Source organism: Aphidius gifuensis, linkage group LG3, assembly GCF_014905175.1.
Source record: "Aphidius gifuensis isolate YNYX2018 linkage group LG3, ASM1490517v1, whole genome shotgun sequence".
Classification (NCBI taxonomy): Eukaryota; Metazoa; Arthropoda; class Insecta; order Hymenoptera; family Braconidae; genus Aphidius; species Aphidius gifuensis.
In genome coordinates, this window is record NC_057790.1 from 25278499 (window position 1) to 25290952 (window position 12454).

Here is a 12454-nt window from a genome sequence, read left to right on the forward strand (position 1 = left end):
TATAAATGCATTGTGAAAAAGAAATTGTACAGGTTATCATTATCAACATTTACAATTTATTTTTGGTAGTGTAGTTTTGTGTGGATCTATAAGGAGTTGAAAAAAATAAAAATAAAAAAAATTGGTGCAACGTCGCACCACCAACATTAATTAATTCGCTCCATGGTGTTCCTGGCACCTAGGTGTTAGTATTTTTCTTTCTTTTCAATTCTCTTCTCAACACACCTGCGCGCCTTAAAAAGTTTTGTTGTTTTCGTGGTATAGCAGCTGTCAATGCAAAGAGTAAAGCAAAGCAGGATCTAACACTTTGCATTTTTGTATCTCAAACTGGATCGCATTTACCGGCGCCAGTGCGTATTGGGCTGGTTTCGAAGATATTTATTAACAACGCAGTTACTTGTGTGTATGATAAATTTTACATATTCGAATAAGGGTTATTTCGTGATGAAAATATTTTTTTTTTTTTCAAGTTTTTAATTATTTTAATTGGTCTCGTACATCATCCATATAGTATTCATTTTTTAAAATTTTGTGTTTTTAAATAGAATTTTAAAAATGAATGTAAAAATAAATTTGAATGTAAAATTCGAAAACATCTGCTGTAGGTTACATGGTTGAGATAAAATATATACTATGGTTTTGTTTGCATGTGAATTATAATATTAACTTTTAGTTGAACACGCATATGACGTTGCTGAAGAAGTTAAAATGAGAAAAAAAAAATGATATGGTAGTCATGGGCCGATCAAAAGGACATCGCGTGTATCCTGATTGTTCCGCTTTTTTTACTTTTACTCGCGTTTCAATTACAACTATTATTATTATTTTGTTGAAATAATTTTCAACTGTTTTAATTGCCTTTTTTTTAATTATCAATATCATGTAAACATAGATCATTTTTTTTTTTTTGTTTAAAATGTCATGCAATGATATATCATTCACGTGAAAAACCACAGGGCATTTTTAAACTAGATACGAAAAGTGTGAGACTTAGACAAGTCATGAAGACATCTGGGTCATTTAATAGCTTCTATCTCTCTTGTCCAACATACACCTTTTTTTCTTTTTCAAACAAAAAAATTCATCATGAAAATAGTACAAAAAAATACTGTCAAAAAATTGTCATTATTTTAGTAATACTAATAAAGTAGAATTTATTATTTTTCATATTAAATTTACCATTTTAAATATATGCCAAAATAACGATCTTATTTTATAACGAGATGGTCAAATTTCATTCTCAAATATCACCCTATCCTGTCATGTTCCATAGGTGTTGAATGAAAAATTAAAAATAAATTTATTGAAAGATACTATACTGGAAATAAGATAGAAAAAAAAAAAAAAAAAACGTCTTATGAAAATGATATCGAAATTGATCTGTCTTTTCAATTTGCAAATCCTCGTGAGACTTCGTATAGAAATTCACTGATCTAACTGAGATTTTCATTTGTTTTTTTATTTATTTTTTGTACATTATCATCTTTCATTTTTTAAAATTTTTTTTCTACTCCTCATTTTAAGCTTTTTAATATTCGCCAGTGAAAGCTAGCAGAGGACTCGACGACTCGATTTTATGAATACTCTACGAGCATCTGGTATATGCAATTCCACGGTCGTGCTGTGGTTAAGCGAACGAGGCTTGAAAAAAAAAAAAAAGCGGGATAAAAAGTAAAAAAAAAAAAAGAAAGAAAGAAAGTAGATGGAGAAAAAAAAAGTGGAATATAAAAAATGAAAATGCCAACAACCACACACATTTTGTATATGTAAAATATGAAGGGTGAATGAGTGAAAACGAGAGGCTTATTTTCATTTTATTTTTCATGGTAATTTGTGATGGTAATGATTCGTCATACACACATACACAGACACACTTATGTGTTGACATTAAGCTCATTGAATGAAGTTGGTTTATGAAAGAGGAATCATCGCTATTGGACTATCTAATTCATTTTGTAAAAAACTTTTTAAATTTTTTTTATTTTGTTATTTCTCTTTCTACTTTATACTTTCAACATTTCTTATGTCCCTTGAGAATTACCGGTGAATGCCATGATAAAAGGAAAGAGGGGTAGTTGTAAAAAAAGAGGGTGGTTTGAGGTTGTGAAAACGAGTTAGCGACTCAGGCGTGCCACTTGGTCTTCGTCTAGTTCTGTAGAAATTTAAGTCAACGACGTCAACCAAGCGATCAACATGGGTATACTGTGTTTGTATATATATATATATCGAGTAAGAGAAACAGAGGGCTGATGTTGTTCGTGGTGGTTTTCCCCTTGAGAAATTTCATGCTATATAAAGTGTGGTAATGTTTTGAGAAACCGACATTTTATGCTGAATATTGTTCAAAAAAATATGAAAAAAAAAATATATAAAATTTTCTTGATTGTTTTTTGTTATTGTTATGAATTGATATTTCATATTTTTTATTTAAAATTTTTATCTTGCTTTTGTCAATTTTTATTTCATACTTTGATAAATGAAAAAAAAATAAAAAAAGCAGATTATACATCAAGTGAGCTGAAACAGAATTTTGTTTTTTTTTTCCAAAAATAATCTCATAAAATTCAAAATTTTAAATGTTATAAATATTTAAATGATATAATGTAATTATTAATTTATAACAATCTGAATTTATCTCAATTCTAAATTATAATTATGTGTTCCTTGTGGTGTTGATTAAAAAAAAATCCTCATTTCAGTTTTTATTATATTATTTTTTTAAAAAACAACTGTTTGAAAATATAAATTATAATTTTTTCTTTATCTTCATTAATTTATTCTTTTATATATATTAAAGTTAATTTTTTTTTACATATAATTGACTGGACTTTTGTACTTTCTAGAGATTACATTCCAGTATTTTGTTGTCACGCAATACCAATGTTTTGTCTGTCTGAAATCTCACTGATTGTTTGCAAAAGGTAATGGTGCGCGCGTGCAACCTATTCTATTTTCTATTCACATACACATGAGATGTATATTTGTATTTATGGGTAGACATTAGATGTACATATATACATTGTACAAAGTACATATGTTTAAATATATTTAAAAAAAAAAAAGCAACGTGACACAAAACTACTTGTATTCTCTATTTGGTTTGTTTTTTTGTTTTTTGGTTTTTTGTTGTCTCTTATTGTGTTTCTATTCTACAAACGTTATCCCTTATTTAAAGGTGTGCATGTGAGTGTGGTTTGTGTGGTATTACCAGTCAAAAACTGAGTATGAGACAAAATCCTACCCGATCCATTAGGAAACGAGGCTTTTCCCCTAACGAACTTCCCTCGAGTCAGTGCTTTCTCGATCGATGAATCTACCAGTCTGAATTAATCCACTTTTGTTGTGTATGTCCAACCCAATATAATACCACAACTGGATAAACCATGTTCAAGCCTTTGTAGACAAACATTTTCTATAATCATTATTTTATCTATTTTTTTTTTAATTCATTACATTCACAGTTTGTAAAAAAAAATATAAAAAAAATAAAAGCACATGAATATAAAGCTTTTAATAATTTCAAATATTGAATTAAAATTTTGTTTAAATAAAAAATGTCGTTTAAACTTTAATAAAAAAATATTAACACTTGCTAATTTCAAATGTAAAAAAAATTTTAAATACAAAAATGAATTTTATTTTAAATATTTAATTAATATTTTTATTTAAAATGTATGTATTAAAAAAAATTGTTTAAATATTATTTATCAATGTATCGTGATTTTAAGGTGTGTCGATTTACTTTAAAAATATTTTTAATCAATTATATGTATCATGATAAATGAGGTATATATCAGCTTGTTCAATATATTAAATGGAAATTCTTGATAATCGAGTAAAAGAAACCCCACCTATACTTTTAGCCATGACTCATCCTATATATATATTGAGTTGAAAGCTCGTAGCTAATCCTGTTAACGCTTTTGCTTAATTTACCTTACTCCTGTAAATAATTTTATCCAATTATTATCATTATTTATTTATTTATTTTCATTTATTTGATAAAGAAATAACATTATTTATATTAAATTAAAGCTTTTCATGTATACAGTAGTATTTTTTTTTTTTTTCAAGCTTCGTTTTTTTACTTTTTTTTTTCATTGAAATTTATTTTTTTGTTATAGAATTTTTCTGCATATATCGGAATGTAAATTATATCTTTCAAAACAATAATAAGCATCAATTTCTTTTCGTTTTATTTTCTCAAATACATGCAGTATTTTTTTTTCTTTTTTTTTTGTAAAGAAAAACTTGAAAAGTAATAGAAATAATAATATGATCTTGAAAAGCCGACTATTCAATTGATTGGTATATAAGGTCATATATATCTATGCTTGGGTAATTGAATGTATAAGATAGAGAATTTTTTTTTTTTTTTTTGAATTTTCTTATTGTTCTATGGCTATAACGTATTTATAGGATGTTTATTTTTTTTATTTTTTCAAACCTATCCGGCTTGCAAGCTCTCTCGAGAATCACTACTATCATGAACTTTATATTTAATTCTGTATTTTCAATGGTTGACTACATACTTGATTGTTTTTTGTAAAAAATATTTATCTCGATTTTTAAAACAAGTAGAAAAATCAATATTGGTCAGACAAGTCTCCAAATTTTTTTTCTCTTTTTTTTCTTCTGTACTTTAATTTTCCATTTAAATTTTAATAATAAAATTCTTTTTTTTTTTTTCACTGCGATTGTTTCCTTAAATTTATATTTTAATAATTTATATAATATTCAAGTATTAATTTAATTTTTAATTTAAAAATAAAATCAATGAATACTTGAAATATATTTTAAATTTTAATTCAGCTATAAATTATTAAAATAAATTTAAAGAAGAATAAATAATTACTTTAAAAGTAAATTTTGAATAAATAAATATTTCTATATTGTAAAGAAAAAAACGTCTTGTACATGTATAAAATTTCAAAAAGATTTTCACAAACTTGAATTAAATATAGTAAGTAAACTTTTTTTATTACATAGTTACCATTATTTCCATTTTATTACGATTAGACAACGCAAGAATAAGCTTTTCACAATATATAGTATCGTTGTGTATTTAGTTTACCCAAGAATAAGAAGAAGATATATATATTTAAAAAAAAAAAAAAATGATACAAGTCGAGAAAGAGTCCCAGTAGACCTGTCGAGTGTTCCTTGCTAAAGAGGACAAAAGATTTTTTATGAATATAATAAAAATAAAAAGAACAAAGAATTAAGGATAAAAATTATATGAAAAAAAAATTATGTATAACTTTCTGCCATTATTGTCGTTCTCTAGACGCAAAAATGCGTTGTCGGTTAAATACATATTTTGTTTTGAACGCTCTACTTATCCACTTCTTTTTTTTTGTTAATTTTTTTTTTTTTCCACTTTTTTTCCCCAGGGTAAAGCATTGCAAATGATTCGCGTTTGACAGTTGAGTTAACCGTCAGTAAGTTTTTTTATTTTTTTTCATTTTTTCCTTTTTTTTTTACACTGACTTAAGTCGAAAAGTTCTGATCTGATTTCATGCTTTTCTACACCACTTACAAGCGATTTGGAGCTTTTTTTTTTTTTCTTTTTTATCAGGACACAAAGAGTCCAAGGGGAATGTTTAAAAAAAAGATGGTAAAAGTTGTTTTTTTTAAACAAGACGTTTTTTTTTTTTTCAAAACTTTTAGTTATACCTACAATCATGGAAATATAATAAAAATTTTGAAAAACAAACAAACGTAAATAAGCTTTATGAATTATATAAAAAAAAAAAATTTCTTTGAGACAAATTACAAGTGTTTTTTGTGATATTATTTCAATATTATATTTTTCATTTTTTTATTTTTATATTTATTTTACGATAGAAGATATAATATTTGCAGAAAAAATGAAATTGATATGCGAATATACTTGATTTAATCAAGAAAAGTGGAAAAGGCAATGCAAACTTGGTGAAATTTTATTTTTATTTAAAAAAAAAGTTGATATTTTTCAGTAAAATATGATTGAGTAGAAAGTTGCCATCTGTTTTTATTTTTCTTCAATGATTGATTCTTTATTTTTATAAAAATAAAATAAATATAAAACTTTTTTTTTCATCTCTTTTTTCTTCCATTTATTTGGATACTAATTATCAACAAAAAAATATAAAAAAAATAGCTGTTTAAATAAAGTATACAAGATCCATATAACTTAAAAACTTAAATTGTTGTAATTTTATTTTTTTACTTTGAAAAAGTTAGTGGAAGAAGAGCAAGTGCAGCGACGCGTGAAATCAAAATGCCGGTCAAAAGATATCATTAATGATAAAAAAAAGAAATAAATAAAGAAAAAAAAAGAAAAAAAAAAATATATGAGAGAGAGCGAAAGAGAAGGAAGCAAATGTCTTGGGTGCAAATTACTCGTAAAATTAAAACGACTGTAGATAAATGTACATTTTCTGGTTATAGTTTTCAGTGCCTTGTAACGGGAAGGGTTGAACATAAAGAGGGTTGAGAAAATGTTAGTTGTATAGTAAGAATTTGACCCTCTCTTGAGTCTTGGCAAAGCGATAATATCGTTACGCCTATATCGACTTGGTTTTTTTGCACTTGTTATGTATATTTTTCGCATCGTGACTATGCCCCGTTCACTGTCGTCTCTCTAACGATATGGTAACGACTCTTTGGTTACTTTTTTTTCTCCCCTTTTCTTCTTCTTTTTTTTTTTTTATATATATTCTATTATTATTTTATTATTTTTTGTTTCTCCTCGTTTACTTGAAGATAGTAATCAATGTGGAATTATTTGGCACAAAAAAAAAACAATAATTTATTTATTTTTTCTTTCCCATTATTGATGATGTATTTTAATTATTCAAATTTTTTTTTTTATATCTTTATTATTGTCATTTAAAGAAACGTAAAATTTAGCATTTTTTAAATGTCAAAATATAGATTTGTATATTTTTTTGAAAAATGTTATTGAAATATTTAATTTTCGTTTTAAAAAAATGTCAAATTAATATTTTTTTAAAAAATGTTCAATTGTCATTTTAATTTTCATTTATTATTTAAACAAAATTAATATTAAAATATTAATTTAAAATTTAGGTCAAATGTTAATTTAGCATTAAATTTTTAACATTTTTTCTTTCTGTATTTTTCATGTACATGTATAAATTGTAACTATTTTCTTTTTGTTTTCTTCTTGTTCTTGTTGACTTGACTCTGTGAAAAATAGTCAACTGCTAATGAGTAATAACAAGAAAATATTCGTGACTTAGTGGATGGTTAAATGGAAAATGTATGGTTAAAGAAAGTAGAGAAGCAACCGCAATGCAGACAAGGGCGTTGTCACGGGTGACCCTTATGGTGTTAACAGCCCTTTGCTGTTTTGCCGTTGGCATTGTTTTCAAGTGTAAATGTTGACTGTGCCTTCATGGCACGCTCTAAAATTTTCTTTTAATTGTTTTTATTTTTTTCTTTTGAATTTTAATTATTTTCTATTTTTTTTTACTCATGTATTATTTTTAATTTCAGGTTGATCTAAAGCCACTCAGGGAGTCTATCATTGCCATACCATCTCCAAAAATATCTGAAAAACGAAAAGCTGAAGAGGCTGAAGCTAGCAAAGATCTAAAAAAGGTATTTAATTATTTTCTTCTTTCAAAAAATCTACCATTTAATTATAAAAGACAAACAAAAGTCAAAAAAAAAAAAAACAACAAATTAATAATAGCTAATTTTTCTTTGACAATTATTCAAAATTAAATAATACAAATTATTAATTTTTACCAGTTACAATTAAATTTCAAACAATAAAATTTATATTTGAAAACTTTTTTTTAAATATTATTGCTCTTTAGCAAAGTTTTCAAATAAAATAATTAAATTTTCAATGACGTCATTGTTATGACGTAATACATCTTTGAGTTAAATTTAAAAATAAAATTAAAAAAAAATCTAATTTGACGGAAATGAAAATAAAAGAACATGCTGCCAGTCAAATTGTATTTTTTTTTTTTTTTAATATTTACATATTAAACAGCCTTCATGACGTATCAAATTTTCAATGGAAAAAAATATAAAAATAATTTTTTAAAATAGAAAAATCAAGATAAATATTCGAAAAATAAATTGATGACTTAAAAAAAAAATGAATATAAACTGTTGAAAATTTACGACAAAGATAAGTAATTTTCTTCTATATATTTGTCTTTCCCTCGTTTATTTAAGTCTCGTCGATATTTGACAGATGAAACTCTGTGTCATTAGTATATCTCCCGAGGCAAAGGTAGCAAGACATTAACCCAATATATATACGTCTGCCCATGTCTCTCCCATTACTACTGTAGCATCATACATATTTTTTTTTTTTATTTTTCTCATTTACTTTATTTTTTTTTCGTATTTATATTTCTCTCTTCTAGTCTTTGTGGTTTCTTCCATTATATAACCATCCATTCTCAACATTACATAAATATGTGTCTCTTTATTCGTTAGAAAAAAAAAAAAAAAGTAACATAATCTAAAAAGTATCTTTCCATCAAATCACATGAGGTAAACTTGAACATTTTGACATTAAAATACACATTTTTTTTACTGTCAATATTTTATGCTTACTTGTTTTTTTTTTTGTTCCTTTATTTATCTTCATAAATGCAAATTTAAAAGGTTTTTTTTTTTTTCATTTATTTTATTTCATTTAGATACATTGGTATTAATCTTTTTAATTAATCTCAACTTTATTTACTTTGTCAGCTGTGTATGTATAATATACACACAGCAATAACGATACAAACTGTTGGATTTAACAATTATAATAATTGACCAAGTTTTGTACATGGACTTTTGCGCCATGGACAGACATTTCAACAGTCAGTAAACTATATAAAATCAAGGCAAACAAGAAACTATATATAATATTATCTCTTGTTCATGCAGACTTGAATTTAGGGTATATTTATATATGTACATATAAAGTCTGTGTGTGTATTACTATACGATAATTTTGCCAGATATACTTTTAGTCTTGGTGCTTTTGATTTTGCTTGTATCTTCAATTTAAAATCACATATTTGTGTCTGTCTCAACTCTCAAGTTAATGTGACATCCATATATGTCGGAAACTATCGGTGTCGTAATAGCAACAGGCGTTGACAGACATCTATGCACAATATATTTATCTTTTTTTTTTTTTATGTGTTTATGTGGTTTTGTTATGATATTCACTACCACTTTTATATTTATACACATGAGGGATATTTGTAAAACCAGTGCTTTTTATATCATATTGTCATAAACTATCTCGACAATAGATGTTACTGTTTCAATTCTATTGAACAAGAAAATAAATGCAATATGCGAAAATAGGATATGAGATTTATGTTGTTTTTTCTACTTTTTTATTCTGTCGACATGTTTTAAAATATCACGAGGATAATTATAAATTTAAATAGAAAATTTATAAATTAATTTTTTTTACTTTATGATGTATAAATTATTGTTAGAATATATTATAGTAAAAATTTTCAAATAGCGTTAACGGATATACATAAAGCAAGGCTTAACCTCATTTTATTTTATCCCTGCTGCATTATCATGTTTTTTTTTTTTTTTTGGGATCCTGTTTGCTTTGAGCCTTGTCGACAGGTCAACGTCAAGGGTCTTTAGTAAGTTGAAAATGATAATAATAATAATAATTCAAAAGATCAAAAAATATTTTTATATATATCATGAAGACTTGAATTTTAGTTTAGGCGTTCCTGTCAGTTTTTTTCTTTCTTTTTTGTAAAGGTTAAATTTGAAATAGTGAAAGGAATAGAAAAAGAGAGTTGGTTTTCTAGACGATACATAAAATTTTCTAAAATTTTATGTTTTTTTTTTATTCTGATTTTCACAAGCAGTGATGCTTTGCAATAAAAAAAAATAAAAAGCTCTAGAGTAAAGAAAAGCTCTTTCATTGAAAAAAAATATATATATATATGTATATTTATTTACCACTCATGGGGTCCCGCGAATTTTCGCGCAGGTTTTATTTGGCATATGTATAATATATACTGGAACTTTTGGCTGTATCGACCTACATCCCCTCTATTTTCCTCCCACCTATCGTATTATTATGTTTTCTATATATCTATCTTTATTTATCTCTAACTATATATGTTTATATTTATTTCTCTTTTCAATTTTGCCCCTGGGATTTTCCGTCTCATCGCCATGCCACTGATATCCTTCCTTCCTATTTTTTTACTATTATTTTTATCTCCTTCCTCCTTTTTTTACCTTTCATTCTATGCACATTGGAAAGTCCTCTTTCTGTGTGGTTTTCATATACGTTTTTCTTTTCTTTTATGTATATTTTATATTTGTAAAATATTTATATGTAGGTGCAGAGTCAATAATCTGTCCTAGTGATTCTGTCGGACGTGTCATTTAAATTTTTTTTCTCTTTCTAATACTCTTTTAATAAGGATGTATATAGTATGAAAATAAAACCATTTAATAGCAATATTATATTATGCATGTTACGTGTTAAAGTGTATAAATTGTACGATTGTATTGTTTTGCAATTATTTATACATGTATAAACATGGTTAAAGGCTTATTTTCGAAAAAGGATTTCTATGGATATTTTATTATGTCGATCATAGCATAATTATGCCTGTGTGTATATAATACTTTTAATAATACTCAAATAGGATATTTTGCATTTAATTTTAAATATTATTAATCATTTTGTGGAAAACAATATACCTGGTTTGTACAGATTCATTTGTATCAGATATATTACGAACCGTGATGGCAAAAAAATAAAAAATTTATATAAATTTTTTTCTACGTTTTTAAATAGATTTTTTCGTTTGATTTTTCTTGAATAGAATTGATTAAAGTGTCTACTTTTTTCGTGTAATAAATTTTGATTATTTATCTCGGAAAAAAACAACAAAAAATTATTATTGGAAAAAAAACAAAACAACCTATCTGTAAATGAAGTCATTTTTTTGTTTTTTTTAAATTTTTTTAATTGTTAATTTTGAAAATCAATTTTCAAAATTTATTTCATAGATAAGTCGACATTTTGACTGACTCGTTGCGAAAAAAAAAATGGGAAATTTCTATTTGTAAATGTAGGATAAGGAGGAAATTTTGAATATGTGATTTTTTTTTTTTTTTTTTCACTATCCGACCGCTGTATTTACCTGCACCTGATACATTGAATTAATTCAACGACTTAAAAAAAAATATTTCCAAAATACAAAGAGTACTAAAAACATAAAAAATATTCAAATTTAAATTTAAATAATATATTATTATTAATTAATAAACATTTATCGAAACACTCTCCAACATTCAAATTAATTTTTTATTATTACAATTTTTCTATTACATTTACTAAAATAAATTCAAACTAATTAAATATATGAATAAAAATAAATATAAACTTTCACTTATAAAATAATGACAATGTAGAAAAAAAAAAAAAATAGTTTAATTAGCAGTTTTGTAAATATTAATTAATAACATAAAAAATTAACACGCGTGTACATTATTATGAAAACAATTTGTAAAATGATATAGCCTATTTAAATAATGTAATATGAATCTCTTTCATCATTGATTAAATTTGTTATCAGAGAATGTCGTTAATTGTCATTGCAATAATGATGAAAATGTTGAATGTTGACCTCAGTTGTGAATTTCAAAATACATGTGAATATAATATTATTTTTATGTAATAATATATGTGTTGAAATTTTGGTTAATGAAGAGAATGTGGATGAGACAAATGATTAAAGTGTATGTAGTATATAAAGGGAGTATATATATGTGGGTTTATTATCATAATATGTCCTCCCATTTCACATTGTGTAATGACTGGGGTACGATAGCTCCGAAAATGAACGTGCCATGAAGTTAAACGTGAAACGTCATCGTCACGTGCAATCTTCAGCTGAGCGTGTAAAACACAATTATTAATATAATAATATACACAGCATGCGTATAAATCGTGTCTCTATATATAAATGCTGTTAAATTGAAAAAAAAAAAGTACCTATAATTATTATTTTTTTAATTGATTCAATTTGTCTTGATTTATTTTTCATTTTTTTTTTTACTTAATTTTAAATGTTTAAATGTTAAATGAATTTGTTAATTTATTTTTCATCGAAGCCATGTGAAAAATTGTTTATTTATTTTTTTTTTTTTTGGTAAATTGAATGTCAAATTGTCAACTTAGTTTACACCAATAACCTTTGGAAAATCATACCTGTCGAATTTTGATTGAACTAAACTTTATACTGACTAAATTTGATTTTTTTTTTTTGGATTTTTTTCAGGCAAAATTGGAAACAAAGGCACTAAAAGCAAAAAGGCCCGGATTTACAGATGAACGATACAACGAGACTAGTTATTACGTGGAAAATGGTGAGTTTTATTTTATTTTTATTTTATTGTTTTGACATTATATATAGTTTATTTTTTATTT

General features: G+C 25.1%; 1 protein-coding gene across 3 annotated transcripts in view; it reads left to right on the plus strand.

The window, feature by feature from the left end:
• The window catches only part of LOC122853239 (RNA pseudouridylate synthase domain-containing protein 2-like), a 69950-nt gene that overhangs the window by 32144 nt on the left and 25352 nt on the right, over positions 1-12454 (plus strand). For all 3 annotated transcript variants that reach the window (XM_044153586.1, XM_044153587.1, XM_044153588.1), the window contains 2 exons: positions 7504-7608; positions 12306-12393. In XM_044153586.1, the coding sequence (XP_044009521.1) occupies positions 7504-7608; positions 12306-12393 (193 nt within the window). The remainder of the gene's footprint in view (positions 1-7503; positions 7609-12305; positions 12394-12454) is intronic.